We start from the raw sequence: 15,198 nt of genomic DNA on the forward strand, positions 1-15,198 counted from the left end.
TCACCTAGTTGTGTGATTGGTAACATTGGCTGTACATCAAAACATTGGCCCACACAGTGAAGAGTAGAGGAGGGTCTAAGGACAGCGGGCCGAAGAAGTAATCAGTTACACTGATGTCTAAAATGGCGTCGATAGAAATATTTGTTTATGGAGATTTATAGCTTGACTGAATATTATAAATATAGACCAGGCATTTTCATGCATTTCCTGCTTTCAGTTCACATTAACTACAACCCAATGTGAGAAAGATAAAAACATAAAGTAGAACAGTAATTAATAGATGTACATGTATGTGTTTATGAAAGAAAATGTTTTTATTTTAGCTCCCACTTCATAATTGTCATGAATTCATTTCATATTTAAGTTTGTCTCTTCACCATGGAAATATGAGATACTGAAATGATGTGGAAACACCATTGTGGGCTTATAATCAGTATAATGACAATAACTAAATGCCAGGCAAAATTTGCATACTGTCTTGACAATGACAAAGTCCATATGAATGTTGGAACATAATTAACAAAACATTCCAGCAAGGGCTGCATACAGATAAAGGATACGGGGGCCACATTGATACTTTTTGTACAGGCTCACCAAAAATGGGCCAGTGCAGCACTGTGGACACCCCTGCCCTAACATGAAACCATCCATTGTTCCTTGGTCCGCCATAGGAACTCTGACATTTTATAGATATTAGAGGAGGGCTGATTGATTAACATTTTGATAGTATTGTTATCAATGTGTGGGTCAGTGTGGGATTGATACTAAGATGAGAAAGACTCTCTTCTATGTTTATTCACAAACATCTTTGTTTTGTTTGTGTTTTTGTTGTTGTGTTGTTACAATGTTGATATTGTTATATGTATATATTGTTTGCAAGCTCACAGAATAAGTTGTTGGACACAGGAGATCTTCAGATGATTTGAATGAGAGACAACATTTGTTTTTTCTTTTTGTCTACTTCTTTTTGCACTATTGACTTTATTTTGCTCAAACATTTGTCCATCCATCCATTATCCTTATCTGCTTATCTGGGGGCATGCTGGGGCCTACCCCAGCTGACTTTGGGCGAGAGGTGGGGTACACCCCGGACTGGTCGCCAGCACACATAGACAAACAACCATTCACACTCACATTCATACCTATGGACAATTTAGAGTTGCCAATTAACCTAACATGCATGTTTTTGGAGTGTGGGAGGAAACCGGAGTACCCGGAAAAAACCCACGCACGCACGGGGAGAACATGCAAACTCCACACAGACATGCCCCAGCGGCGATTCGTAGTGGTACGCTGGCTCCACAGCTCACAGCAGGAAGGAGGAGTTATCAACAGAGCTATCAACTCTGTGCTCTGCCCTGCTTGGAGAATGGATCCAAATACTTCTGCAGGAGGAAAACAAAGGTCACCACAGTGTAACCGTCCCACTCCGCCCACCATTTGTTCGACTTGCTGGTCTCTGGAAGGCTCTTCCGGTCAATCAAGTCCCACACAAACAGACTAACAGTTTCTTCCCTGGGCCATAGGGACACCCAACACACAATCACACACCCCTAAATAAGGCTCCACTGCATTTATATATTTTCCTTTCTACCTCATGCATATATTTATACAGATATAGAGATACTCCCGTCATATCCATACTTGCACTGTTTTTGTATGTGTATTTATACAGTATATATGTAGTTTTTCCCCTGTATATGTGTGTTTTTATGTATGTTTTTTTAATTTTTAATTTTTAATTTCTCAACCTATAGGTATTTTTAACTTTCTGTTTTTGTATTTTATAAATAATTTGCACTGTCGTGGAGGAGTGCCCCCACAATTTCACTGAGGCCTATTCTATTGTATTACACGCTGTTAAATTGTTCACAAATAAGTTTGTTGATAAAAAATGTTTAATTTTCAAAATATTAGTTTTTTAATTAAAATCTTTGTCCTGTGTTTTAGTCTTTGCGTAATCATAAAAAAATAAAGGCAATTTAAAAAATAATTCAAAGAGCTTGAAAATGTGTGAAAAGTATTTCCTTGACAATACAGCGTTATTAAAAAAAATACAAAAAAATCAGCATCAGCATAGTTATCGGTCACACTCCCTTAGAGTCACTTGGTATCGGATTTATACCAAATGCGCAGTATCGCCCACCTCGAATAGATAAGGTGTCAGGTTTGAGCCTCTGCGGCCGCCGTAGCCAAACAGGAATTGTTTTACTTTATGCCGCGCCTAATTTGTCTTGGACCAAGAGAAATACAAATGCCATTGCTATGGACATGGACCCCCTACAGCTGTTTCGGGACCAGTTTAATCCGCACAGTGAAGCGGTAAGTAGCATAAATACGTCGAAGCAAAGTACAGGTGTTGTGTATTTTGTGCAAGTCCGTAGTCAAACTGTGTTTGCACGAAGTTAACAGTGTACATCAAAAATGGTTCTTATGTTGTTTCACTGTTGTATACAAAAACTGTTCACTTTGGTGGGACGGAACAATCTCACTTTTTGCCAATTGACTGCAGGAAGTCAAATGGCTGGAAGCAGTATTTTATTTCATCAGAGATCACGTATGTCCCTGTGCTCTCTGGCCCCACTTCCTCCTGTCGGACAGGTGAGTCGTTTAATGACAGCCCCCCCACCCCCCCCCCCCCCCCCCCCCCCCCCCCCCCCCCCCCCCCCCCCCCCCCCCTTCATAATTGTAGTGTCACGTGATGGTCATTTGTTGTGATTTGCAGCCGATCAGTGTGCATCTCAACTGAGTGTGTCTGTGCTAAAGAGAATACAAAAGAACATGTCCTCCACACACACGTTACCTGTCAGCTACAGGTATGCCTCAACATCTTGTGTATTGATTGTTGTTATGACACTTTGCTGAACTCTGACCTAAATTGCCAGGCTGGTGTGTGTCTCTGAGCTTCTCTCTCACCAGCGCCTGGCCTGTGTCAGTAACCTGTCGTGGAGCACCAATCAGCAGCAGATGTTGGCCAGGGAGGTGGAGCTGTCTCTCCCAGGTCAACAGGCTCTTCCAAGGGCCAACCTGCTGCTGATTGGCTGTCTGACACACAACGAAGATGGCGAGTTGAGGCTAACAGATGCCAGTGGGAGCATCAGGTGTGAGGTGAGTTAGTAGACACAGCTGGTTCAATCCTTTGGATTCTAAGGTAGTTTTTCCATGCTTTTACCTTAAAGAGATTGTTTGGATTTTGACATCCCCATCAGCAGCGTAGTGCATCAGTGATGACTTAACACTCTCTTCGTCCCGTGAACCGAGTTCTGGTCGGATTTCCGTGACTAGGGACTTAGTCCCGGTTAGTTGGTGGGGCCACTTAAGTAAAGAGTTTGGCTCCTCAAAATATAATGCGTTCAAAAGAGTAATACAAAGGATTAAAATACAAATAATTTAAATACAAAAATGCCTTCTTGAAAAAAATCAGACCTCACAATCGCTCGGCGTTACTTTCTCTCTTCCGTCGTATCACTGCGCGCTATCGCCTGTCCTGTCTGCGAGAGTGTTGCGTCGCAGCGGCTTCTCGCGTCTTCATCCACGCATGTAAACACTGTGGAACACATACACAACAGTGGACAGGCGACTGCGTGCAGTGATACAACAGAAGAGAGAAAGTAACACTGAGCAATTGTAAGGTCAGATTTTTTTTTCGAGGAGGCATTTTTGTGATGCAAAATGTATGACTCTTTTTGAACGCATATCGTTTTGAGATGCCTAACTCGTTACTTAAGTGTCCCCACCAACTAACTGGAACTACGTGCCTCATCACCAAAATCTGACCACAACTCGGCTCAAGGGACGAAGTGAGGGGTAAGTCACTTTTGATGCACAACGCTGATGACGGGAATATCATACAACTTCATGTCAAAAAATCCAAACTATCCCTTTAATATCTCACCTTTTTAAAAAAGTGTTTATCTTGCCTTTGTTAGTTTCCATTTGTTCCAGTACAACTTCACGTGTGTGACCTTCCAGTTGTTTTTTTCCATTTTGACAAAGTGTATTAACACATTAAACATAACATCACCCAAAAACCTAAGATCCAAGTGTGGAAATTTGTGAGTGTAACAATGTCTTAAAATGTAATGAACCCTTCTTTTAACTCAGAAAGCACATAATGACAAAATGTATCATTCAAAACTGTACAAATTCAGCAAGCAACTAAGTTAAATGTAGTGAAATAGTTCTTGAAATAGTATACTATATTAACTGTTTCCCTTCAAAGCCAGGTGAGGCCTCAAGCCGTTACAATTTGCTAACTATGTACACAACAAATATTGTGTCCCATTCCAAAAAAATGTAGATCGAATATAACATCACTGAAGTCAGGCCTGTGTTGGTCTTTCAAATGCATGATGTGCATTAATCGTGTTAGATGCCCACTTGATGGCAGTGCTGGCTTACCCCTCTCCCTCTGCAACCAAATCACCACTCATTGTTTGACTTATTGTTAACAAGCGTTTTCCCACTAATAGGAAGGTGGCTTTAATTTCAATTTTATAGCGGCTGACTTTCTGCACCGAAAGCGCATACAAGTGAGGAATTACGTGATGACACAATGACAAAATCATAGTGAACATTATTGATTAGAAATCTGTACTTGAAAAGTGGCTGCGTCATCATGCTACGCCAACTATTATGCTCCACTTGTGTGGATATGATGTGGTGGACTCCTGAGAGTTAATTGTGAATTAAAGTAGGAAATGAAGCAAAAGTAGCAAAATGTGTCTTTCTCTAGGTTTTGTCGCCCTCACCTCTGTGGTTGGATCGTCTTGTCTTCCTGCCCCACTGGCACTACATCCCCCAAAGTGCTCCGAAGCAAGCGCAGGCAGAGGCTCAAGGCTACGTGGAGCTGATTGGTTCTCCTGTTCTGTTGTGTCCTGGTCTTGTGCATGGATTGGTGACTGTCCCTGGCACAGAGGTGGGACCTAAAATAGCAGTCAGTGTCACAGAGGCTGCAACCTTAATACACAACAGGTGTGTCATGTGACCTGTGAGATAAGGATCCCATTCTTCTTTTCGCCATCTGACCTCCATTTGTTTGTCAGGACCCGAGGACAGCGTTTTTCTGTTTACGGCCAGGTAGCTTTTGTCTGCCCCCTGCTGGTTGTAGCAGGAACTTCCTTCTTCTGCTTCACGCTGACAGACAACACACACACAATACCTGTCCTGGTGAAGGTACGCACGAACACACACTGCCTGTTGTCATTGTGTTTTGAATTGTGTAGATGACATGGTGTGTGTGTGTGTGTGTGTGTGTGTAGGACAGCAGCAGGCTGTGGTGGACACACTGTGTGTCTGTCGGTGTGTGTGTGTCTGTGACAGCACTGCGTGCATGTGTCCTGCAAGCCTGGAAAGGAAACATCCTGTGTGTGACTAAACACTCTGAAATACACAAGATACACAATCAGCCGCACACATACACTCGAGCAGAGGACACACCACAAGCCATACACCCCCCACTGATGACACACCTGGAAGAGGGACAACCTGAGACATGCCTTGTCCAATCAGCGGTCAGGATCAAACAGTCCAGGGTCATCAGTTACCAGGTGAAAAAATCTTAAATGGAAAACGTCACCTGTTCATATTCCTCACTTAAGCCCCGCCCACCTCATGTGATAGGGCACAGTGACTGAGGTGGTGAGTGAGGGGGCGGGTCTGTACATAATGGACAGGATGATGGGTGTGTGTCTGGCCTATCAGCCTACACTGAGGAGGAAGCTGCGAGTGGGAGATACAGTGCAGGTGAGATCTTTTTCTAACGCCACACTGGCCTTAATCGTCTTCAAATAAATTTAAATAAATGTCATCAGTATTACTATTCCATGTGATATCATCATCATCATTCCTCAAAGCTAGTTGTTGCTGTGCTGCTAATCATTGCTTACCTGTTTCCTCCATTCAGCTCCATCACGTTCACTTCCTGTACAGGCCCTGTCCAGATTTTCCTCCCAGCATGCTTTGCACTTGTCTGCGCTCCACTTTGACGGTGACAAACTTCAGCAGGGTGCTTGGCTCAGCCCCCGACCGCAGCTGCCCTGGTGATGGTGTGTTGCCACGGCTACTGGTGGAGAGGAGCACTGCTGTTTCCCAGTACCTGTGGACGTGCCACTTGAGCGCCCAGCTGAGACGTAGGTAGGGGGCGTGTCACAGAGATGCAGCGGGTGGATACACCTGCACTCATTAACTTGTGTGTGCGTCAGTCTGTTTCCCAGCGCGGCTACGCAGTGTGTGTGTGTGTTGTCATGGAAACTGATGGCGATTGTGCTGGGACAGGAGCAACGACAAAGACGGGACATCTATGCCGAGATGCTGGACGAGCCTCATTCTTGTGTGCTGATGCAGGTAGACACAATTTTTCATCCTCAGTGCCTTCTTACATCCCTGCATGTCGTCTCGCATGCCTTTGTGTCGTACGTGTCTTCTCACACCCCTCTGTAAGCTTTTGTTGCTGCTTGTCCTACTTGTCTTCTCGCGTGCCTTTTGTGACCTACATGTGTTCTCGCATCCCTGAGTGTCGTACGTGTCTTCTCACTTCCTTTTGTGTCTTCTCACATCCCTGCGTGTCCTGCCTGTCTTCTCACATCCCTTTTTGTTTCCTAATGTGTATTCTCACATCCCTGCGTATCTTACGTGTAAGCTCACGTTCCTGCATGTCTTCTTGTGTGCCTTTTGTGTCCGACGTGTCTTCTCACGTTCTCATGTGTCCCTCTAGTATGCCACTGACTTGGCACAGCACCAGTATGTCAGCCTATCAGATCTCTGCAAGTCTCTCCAGGAGGACTCTTGGGCTTCCTTGTCTCTCAGCTCTCTGCTGCCACCCACTGGAGGTGGACTGACAAGAGTCGAGTTGAACACGGCTCTAGCCTGGTCCAGCAGGACTTTGTCCTCTGATTGCAGGAATAAGCCTGGAAAGACGCTCAGGTAAACTTTGACCTCTCATTGTCACATGACCGTATGCCAGTAAGAAGATGTCGTCCCACAGACAGCGCCCCCTGCTGCTTGTTGGCGTGTTGGAGCTTCCGTCGCACACGTCGCACCACACGCTGCAGCTGAGAGACGGCACGGGGGTTGTTGCCTGCGTCATCACAGAAACCACCCAGGAAGAAGGGGAGGGTCGAAGGGCAGTTTTCAATACTGCATGGATAGGTCAGTACATGGGGGACGGGGGGGGGTCAGAGTTTTGTAACCTGACAACAACCTATATCCACAACTGTGTGTGCGTCCAGGTTGTCTAGTGTGTGTCCAGCAGTTTACCATGGTAACAGAACGATTCCTTCAATCAGATTTTCCCTCCTACCAACACCTGGATCAGGACAAGTTCATCACACACAAACACTGCAGGTACACACGCACGCACGCACGCACACACACACACACACACACACACACACACACAGAGTCCCTATTTGAATGATTCCTGACTGTATGTGTGTGCAACAGGGTTTACCTCCAGTTCTCTCAGGATTGTCTCCACATTCTGAGTCCATCTGTAGCCATGGAAACCCACCAGTGTCTGAAAGGGGTGGAGTCAGTAGATGAGGAGGAGAAGGAGAAGGAAGTTGAAATTGTGGTGGATAGCAAGAGAAGAAGGGATGATGAGGGCCCAGAAGCCTCCCAGTCTTCTTCCTCCAGTACCACGACAACCACCTACCCCTGCATCTCGGTGGTCCTCAGGCTGGAGCAGAAGACTGGCGTCACTTGGATGAACACGGGGTCGGGGCGAGAGGAACAGGAGGCTGGGCTGATCGCTTGCTTCTCTGCCAAAACCACTGTGGTTGGTCCAGTGGTGGTCTGGGGGCAGGACCCAAAGAACAGGCCAATGAAAGACTTTGAGGCAGACAAGGAGAAACAGGTGAGCTTGTGGACGTTTCTCCCCCTCGTGGCCGTGTCAGCAATGACGTGTGTAAGAACCTTGTAGAGAATACCAAAACACTGTCTGTGAGCTCCCACAATGCACTTGTGTATCTCGGTGCGCAGGTGACTGTGGTGTGTTCAGGTGCGTCAGCTCGCTGGTTTCCCATCCTCCAGCCAGAATGTTTCTACAGACTGGTGGTGCCCAACACACACGTATGTAATTACAACACTCGTATCACAACACATTGCTCTGTGATGCCCCGTTGCTAACTGTCACATGTCCATCAGGATCGCGGCGTGTTGATTGGCTGTGCTGTGACTGGGCAGAGCCACGACTTCATTATGAAGGTCCAATCTGATTGGAGGTTTCACACACTGACACGTCCACTCCTTGCGCACACCAACGAACAAGTAAATAATGGTGTCCCACCTTGGAATAATTTCACTTTGTGAGACTGATGTGTCCTCTTGTGTCCTCAAGAGTGTCTCGGCCACTGTGTCATCCGTGTCTGAAGTACTGGACGACAGGTGGACTCGCCAACGTGAATCACATGATGTTGATCAATACTACAACAATCCCCTGTGTGTGTGTGTGTGTGTGTGTGTGTGTGTGTGTTTAGTTGCGCAGATGTGGTGTGTTTTCAGGGTTTTGTCTCTGAGCGGATCAATCTGGATGACAGGACGAGGGACACTGGACACACTGACATAGGTCTCTTTCACCCTCACACAAACACACACACACACGCACGCACATTCAACAAAGCACTTCACATGCTGTGTTCAGGTGTGCGTCTCACAGTGTGTGACCAAAATGGGAGGAGCATTCATGTCTACCTGAAGTTGAAGCACAACACCTACCCACCTGGCCTGTTGCCAGGCAACACACTGATGCTCTCTGCTTTCCACAGGAGACTGTCCAGGTTACACACACAACCACAATTACACCACCCCGTGCATGTAGTCGTATTACGATCTGTGTGTGTGTGTGTTGCAGGACAGGAAGTGTTTACTGCACTAATCTACCAGTCAGCTGTGTGACGGTCATGCATGTGCAAGACAAAAGGTAACGAGAAGGACCTGTCAACGTCCACGTCCTCTACACACGTCACCTTGGATTTTGTTGTCAACCAGTTCTGAGGGACGCCAAACTGTTCCCATCATGCACCTGGGCCTGTGGACTCGACACAGCTGCACCGTGGCCCGGATCAAAGGTCACGTGGTGTGTTTCCTGTTCCTGCAGCTGCAGTGGAAGTGTTCGCAGTGTGGGAGTGTGTACAGACAGGTACACACACACACACACTCACACACACATGCATGCACACTTTCAATTTAAAATAGGATAGCTCTCTCTCTCTCAGTCAGCTTGCAGTCAGTGTCGCTCGTCCTCAGCCAGCGTCTTTGACAGCACAGCCAAGTAAGTTTGTGTCACATGATCAACACTCACCTGAAAGCGATGATGATGGCAATGATGACTGGTCAGGTTGGTGATTGACGACGGCACAGGCGAGGCTCACGTGCGCTTCTCTGGGGTGCATGTTCGTCAGCTACTCGGATTGGCTGATTCTCAGTGGGAGGGGCTTCAAAGAGCACTCAGGCTCAGAGGTGACATCACAGTGTACCCCCGTGGGCGGAGTCCGGTCAGTGACGCCAGTCGTCTTGAGATCCATTCAAGGTGATGAATACCTCGTCAATAATATCAATTGGTTCTTTCTTGCAGGCGTGTTACTCAGACGATCAGTTGCTTCACTTCCTGTTGTTGTGCGTGCGCAGTGTTGACTTGTTGTCTCTGACCTGCAGCAGGCAACACGAGGCCAAAGCAGAAGGTGACGGTGGCGCGCACACACACACACACACACACACACACACAGATAGCAGTTTAAATTGATCATAATTAGCTCTTGTTGGTTTTGTTTCAGAGGTGAAAAGGTTAAGTCGTAGCAAGAGAGACTTCTTGACCAGGATGGCCCCGCCCCCAAAGCTCACATGTCTGCACATGCACAGCTCACAGACGACAGTTAAATGTTAAAAGTTGTATCGCCATTTTCCCCCCACCTGAGTCTGTTGAACTGCGATGTGGGCGCAGCCTGCCGGTTGATGCCAAGCAAATATTGATTTATTCAGACTGAAATACAAAACTACAACTAATTGTCTCCATGTATTTGTTATTACAAATACCAATTGCCCTCGTATTTGTCATTTTAAAAAGCTTTGAAAATGTTAACTACTTTCAAAGTGCTCTACCTGGTCACTGGTGATGTCACTAATTCTCTGCACTGTGATTGGTTGAGCTCGGCTGCTGCTGTCGCTTGTTCTGCTTTGTCCCGCCTAAGCTCAGTGCAGAAGTTGAAGACAAGGAAGATGAAGGCATCGCTGCTGCTCCTCTTGCTCTGTGGCGTCTCGGCAGACAGTAAGTGTCCTTCATGAGCCACTTGAAAACAGTCTTTGAAGAGCTGGTTGTGTTTTGGTTCTGCTCAGATCTCCATGAGGACTTGCACACGTGGGGCTGTTCTGACACAGATGGCGAAGACGTTTACGCTCTGGACGACGAGGTCGGTTGGTTTGCTGACTTCGCCAACAACAGAGGGGTGGAACCTCAGCCCGGCTTCATTGAACACATGACTTACATAGATGCTTTTGAAGTAGCTCAACGCGGTCTGGACGTCTGCAGACAAAACCTGAACACCACCCGGTTGGCGACAAAGGATCTGCCACTAATATCTGGTACTGTGATGGAACTGAGCCAGTTGATGATGAAGACTGCTTTGACCTTTAACCTTGTGCACATGTGTGTTCAGAGGCTCCCTCGCATCCGCTTGTCTACCCAAGAGACGAGGTGCTGCTCGGAGAGAAGAACATTCTCATCTGTCATGTGACTGATTTCTATCCGGCGCCTGTCATAGTGCGCTGGTCCAAGAACGGTGAGCGTGTGAGCCGAGGGGACCTCGCCAGCCCCCCGTTACCCAACAAAGACGGTTCATTTCAACAGACATCTCGACTGGAGTTCACTCCCCAACAGGGAGACATTTACACCTGCATCGTGGAGCACAGGCCCACGAAGGAGCTGAAGGACTCTATGTGGAGTGAGTCACGTGACCATGCTCAGAGCTACTAAAGTGAAAATCCGTGTTAATGGCTATTTCCTGTTTGCAGCGGTGGAGGTCAAGCAGCCAGGTGTCGGACCTGCTGTTTTTTGTGGGCTTGGACTGACTGTTGGACTTCTTGGCGTGGCCATCGGAACCTTCTTCCTCATCAAAGGGAACCAATGCAGCTGATTGGCTGTACCTGATGATGTCATCACACACTGTTGATCTTTCTGCTCAAATAAATCTTTCCAAACCAAAAACACACTATTTGTTCAATTTAACTATTTGTTCCAAATCAATAAAACAAAGATCATTGTTTTCATCTTTCAATGACAATAAATCAATCAAACTCAAATGTAACGCTCATCTCTTGAATCCATTGTAGAAGAGCAAACGCTTATTTAAAATGTGCAAGCTTAGTCATCATAAGCAAGTTCTGCCTCCGCGATGCTTATTCCATTCTATCGTGTGACATTTTAGGCGTCACAGGCAAGGACACGATACAACAATGTGAGGGTGAAAGAATCATCCTAGGGCCTAGAGGAGACATTAAGACAATCACGAAGACAGGAAGTTTAACACGGATGCTATGCTGACTTACGGTGTGCCTGGGCCCGCCTCACACCTAAAGCACGGCACGTTTGGCTCACGTGAGCATGCTGCTCCAAGGCACGGCACAGTTCTCTTCCTTGGGTTCGAACGGAAGAGGTGGCCTAAGGCTCGGCACAATTTCATGCGCGTGCACTTGTGCACCGTAGCCGAGTCATACAATGACACAAGCGATTGCTCCTTGCAGGTTACTGTAACCAACACGATTCATAACAGAAATAAAATACAAAGTCTCAAAATGATAACAAAAAAAAGTCAAAACCCTATCACGGTCTCGGTCACCCGTGACCACATTTGTGTGTGTAATAAAGACGATATTTAATTCCTGCTGTCGCCCCTCTTGTGAAAATTAATGACGGCCGCCACCTTTCACTAGAGACAAGAAAAACTCAAAACAAGACTGAAAATAATTACACAAAGCCGTAGAAATTGCAGTCAAACAAATCGGTAAAACTTAACGGGTCGAAACACGAATGATCATAGTCAACACAGGTGTGAAATCAAGTCCAATCTCAGGACGGTGCCAATGGTCTAGTGTGAGTACACTCTGAAGTTAACTGTGGTGTCCTGGCTGGTCCACCAAGAGTAGAACAGATCAAGGCAGTACATATTGCAGTTTTTGGTTTATTTTAGCATTAAAACACATGACACGTGAAAACAACATATTCTTCCTGGATCCAAATGGTACACTGTTAACCCGAAAGTTCATTCTATGTAAACAGTTTGAGTAAATACCACTTTTAAAAATGAGTTTTATCACATTACTTAAACAGTATGAGTATATGAAGAGTGTAAGAGACAGTCATTGGGTGTACTCATTTTTTGTAAGTTTAACAAACTTAAACTATCAAGTTTTAGTCTCAGGTCACAGTGCTGCCCTGTTGTGATTGGCTCAAAACTCAAGACAAGTCTGGGCTTGTCAGTTGGAGGTTACAGAGAAAGTTGCGCCATTTTCACAGAGCAATTTAAGGTCATTGCACTTTGCATGTTCCTAGGACAATACATTTCTGCCTGCATTCTTCTGTTTTTAGCAAGTTTGGACGCTTATAAAGGACATTTGCCTGCCATAAAGAGGATACCATTTTCTGCCTGAATGAGGTGAGCTGTTTTCTCTATTCAAGTTTTAGAAACTGCTGGAACATTTCTAGTTTGAAACATGTACGTTTGAATGTGTGTAAACTTGAGGTTGACTTAGGTAAATTTTGAGCATTGGACAATTGCAGCATTGTGTTTTTAGAGTAGCCCTCTCTACTTTGCCCTCCTATTTTTGTTTAAAGCCATGTTAAAATGTCTTGGAAAGCATGAGCCTGACATCAGCCAGATGGTCCAAAGCTGGCCAGCACTTTTCACTGAAAGCCAGGTTTGTGAAATTGTCCTTTAAATTTCTTTTGTTTTTTTGTGTTATTAATGTTATAAGTAACTCTGCCTGAATATCAAAATTGAGCATATTTCATATTTTTCAGGTGTACTTGGCGTTTAACAGGGTTGCTGGTAGAAATCTTAAAGAAGAGTTCTTTGGTGTTCTTGATGGTTTGTGTCCAAGCTTGATGGAAATCTTCAAGAGGAAGACAGGTCGGACAGGCAAGCAGTTAGCTGACCTGCTACAACAGACAACGGTGGGTTGACATTTCTGTTTTTTCTTGTAATGATATTGATGGTTAGTTCATACATAGTACAAAAACTAATTCTCCCACCTTCCCTTGTGGTACGTCTCTATTTAAACAAATAAACTGATATAAGATTCATATCTTTGTTCTACATTTAAGTGTGTGTTATATTTCTTTGCAGAGCACTGAGCCAACACCCATTTGATGCCTTGTCCTGAGAGGACTTCCAGTCATTCTTGGGGATGATGCATCTATGTTCTTTAAGAGCAGTTTGGTGAGTAAAGTTTTCTGATAGGAGTATTTCCAGTCTTGTTTTGTTTATTTGGGATGATGGGCTGTGATAATTAGTATATATGAAAATGTTTCATTGAACTTAAATTGATTTTAACTTGATAATGTGCCTTTCCTGTTAGCAAGAGGAAATTAACTACTGCATTTTGTACTGCAAATTATGTAAAAATTCAAAGGGCTTGGATAGTGTCTTGATTCTGCAAAAACAAAAAACCTAATCCACTGCGGGGCTGCTGCTGGAACTTCCAGTCAATGCGTAGTTTGTGGCGGCTCCACTGAATGAACAAACAATCCAAACATCTCCAATGTATTTCTAATATTGCCTTTATTGATCTACACACACTTATCCCAATAATAACTTGAATAGAGAATAAACAAAAAGGCTCAAATTAGGCCACTAATACTCCGGTGTTCCTCTCCCTGATCAGCAGCACACCTAAAGAGTCACACTGTCCAATACACCAACTACTGTCAAAATATGGGATCTACACTACAACAGACACCTATACATGAACACACAAAAAATGACTAACAGCTTGTTTACACAACATTATCTAAAATAAAACCACCGTGAATGATGAAAATCATAATATTTATGAAGACCACACAACTGATTGTAGATAAATTGCTGTTATCCTGAATATCCTCTTTTTGTCTTGTTTCTCACACTATAGAATCTTAATGAGGGAGCCTCCGTGGGAATCCTCTGCTATGAGGACACCAGCACTGCAAGCCCAGCCAGCCCAGCATTGCCACAACTAAACCCCTCAAGAGTGGGGATCATCCTAGAGGGTAGCCTTGTAATGGAAGCACTCACCAACCTACCTCAGGCCATGTGCCTCTTGTTTGGCTTTACCTACGCACTCCACCTGCAGTACCCGAAGTGCTTAAAAAACACATTTACATTCATTCAGCAGGTAATGCTAAATTTAGGTCGAAGTGAGCTACCTCCCAAGGTTCAAAAGCTGAAGAATGATCTTGCAGTGTAAGACACATTTATGCTCATGGCACAATTCTTCAGGTCCGTGTCTGGATTGTTGCACAAATACATTGTACTGACTGGAGCAAATATTCTTGCAGTTGCTCATTTTGGATGTGGTTCTTCTTGTACTGGATGTGTCTAGTATTGCTTGTTTTACTGAAATTATTCTACAGAGGACACATTTTAGAAAGTTGCAGGTTTTTTTTTTTTTTTTACCAACTCTGGTCCTCACTGCATAGTTGTTCTTAATGCCCGCTTTGTTGTGTGGCAGACAAAGCATGCAGTTTTTTCCTTTTGCACTTGCAGTACATGCTGCTACATGATCAGTGTTTTTGTTGTTGTTGTTGTTGTTGTTTTTCATTTCATTTTATGAAAACAAGGTCTTACTGTTATTGTGTTTGTTGTGTTGTGTGTACTGTTTTTTTGTGTGTCTAAATAAAATAAATAAAATGTACTGCATAGTGTGGTCATTGACAAAAGAAGAATTAAATTGGAATTTTCTTATCCCAAATCTAATATTAAATTTAATATATTCATATTGTTAATAAAACTAGAATTTTAAGTAGACCCCACAATTTATTTTTTTAAATTGTTGATTACTTAAATCATTTAAGTTTATATAACTTGAAAATGTTAAATTCTGACTATTGTACATTAAAATTGACTATACTTGAACAAATTAATTTTCTCTGCTGTCAATTACTTAAACCATTTGAGGCAATCACTTGACACAAATAGTTTAAGTACAATCAACTTATCCGGGTTTACA

At 44.4% G+C, this 15,198-nt stretch overlaps 2 protein-coding genes and 2 long non-coding RNA genes across 7 annotated transcripts; 3 read left to right on the forward strand and 1 right to left on the reverse strand.

The window, feature by feature from the left end:
- Positions 1–191: 191 nt before the first annotated feature.
- On the reverse strand, positions 192–8,972 carry LOC129167994 (uncharacterized). Of its 2 annotated transcripts, XR_008566194.1 has the most exons (5): positions 7,655–8,972; positions 7,451–7,516; positions 4,989–5,136; positions 4,752–4,925; positions 192–1,385 (listed from the first exon to the last, which is right to left on the reverse strand). It is a non-coding gene; the product is annotated as an uncharacterized LOC129167994 (long non-coding RNA). The 2 variants fall into 2 exon arrangements; XR_008566195.1 differs by lacking the exon at positions 192–1,385 and having other exon boundaries at positions 3,831–4,925.
- On the forward strand, positions 2,257–10,482 carry ctc1 (CTS telomere maintenance complex component 1). The gene is given in 27 exon segments (XM_054752739.1): positions 2,257–2,322; positions 2,513–2,563; positions 2,565–2,601; positions 2,726–2,816; positions 2,886–3,108; positions 4,736–4,974; positions 5,046–5,175; positions 5,262–5,549; positions 5,623–5,745; positions 5,906–6,135; positions 6,204–6,345; positions 6,716–6,924; positions 6,986–7,149; positions 7,230–7,344; positions 7,444–7,855; positions 7,981–8,070; positions 8,146–8,268; positions 8,339–8,385; positions 8,478–8,566; positions 8,642–8,777; positions 8,852–8,920; positions 8,989–9,139; positions 9,216–9,271; positions 9,338–9,494; positions 9,575–9,680; positions 9,774–10,264; positions 10,333–10,482. Coding segments are annotated over 26 exon segments (3,645 nt in total). The 5' UTR covers positions 2,257–2,265; the 3' UTR covers positions 9,884–10,264; positions 10,333–10,482.
- On the forward strand, positions 10,216–11,129 carry LOC129194968 (H-2 class II histocompatibility antigen, A-U alpha chain-like). The gene is made up of 4 exons (XM_054800594.1): positions 10,216–10,264; positions 10,333–10,578; positions 10,653–10,937; positions 11,008–11,129. The coding sequence occupies exons 1-4, from the start codon at positions 10,216–10,218 to the stop codon at positions 11,127–11,129; spliced, it is 702 nt and encodes a 233-aa protein (XP_054656569.1).
- A 1,407-nt stretch (positions 11,130–12,536) lies between these two features.
- Positions 12,537–14,864, forward strand: LOC129167993 (uncharacterized). 3 transcript variants are annotated; one of them, XR_008566192.1, is made up of 5 exons: positions 12,541–12,647; positions 12,827–12,909; positions 13,013–13,165; positions 13,338–13,430; positions 14,122–14,864. It is a non-coding gene; the product is annotated as an uncharacterized LOC129167993 (long non-coding RNA). The 3 variants fall into 3 exon arrangements; XR_008566193.1 differs by lacking the exon at positions 12,827–12,909 and having other exon boundaries at positions 12,537–12,647; XR_008566191.1 differs by having other exon boundaries at positions 12,543–12,909.
- The last annotated feature ends 334 nt before the right edge of the window (positions 14,865–15,198 follow it).

This window comes from Dunckerocampus dactyliophorus, chromosome 15, assembly GCF_027744805.1.
Source record: "Dunckerocampus dactyliophorus isolate RoL2022-P2 chromosome 15, RoL_Ddac_1.1, whole genome shotgun sequence".
Classification (NCBI taxonomy): Eukaryota; Metazoa; Chordata; class Actinopteri; order Syngnathiformes; family Syngnathidae; genus Dunckerocampus; species Dunckerocampus dactyliophorus.

Bases quoted from the DNA above. Each gene is read 5' to 3' on its own strand.
- LOC129194968 (XM_054800594.1), top strand. From the start codon at position 10,216: ATGAAGGCATCGCTGCTGCTCCTCTTGCTCTGTGGCGTCTCGGCAGAC. The intron at 10,265-10,332 runs GTAAGTGTCCTT...GGTTCTGCTCAG, and splicing joins CTGTGGCGTCTCGGCAGACA to ATCTCCATGAGGACTTGCAC. The intron at 10,938-11,007 runs GTGAGTCACGTG...TCCTGTTTGCAG, and splicing joins GCTGAAGGACTCTATGTGGA to CGGTGGAGGTCAAGCAGCCA.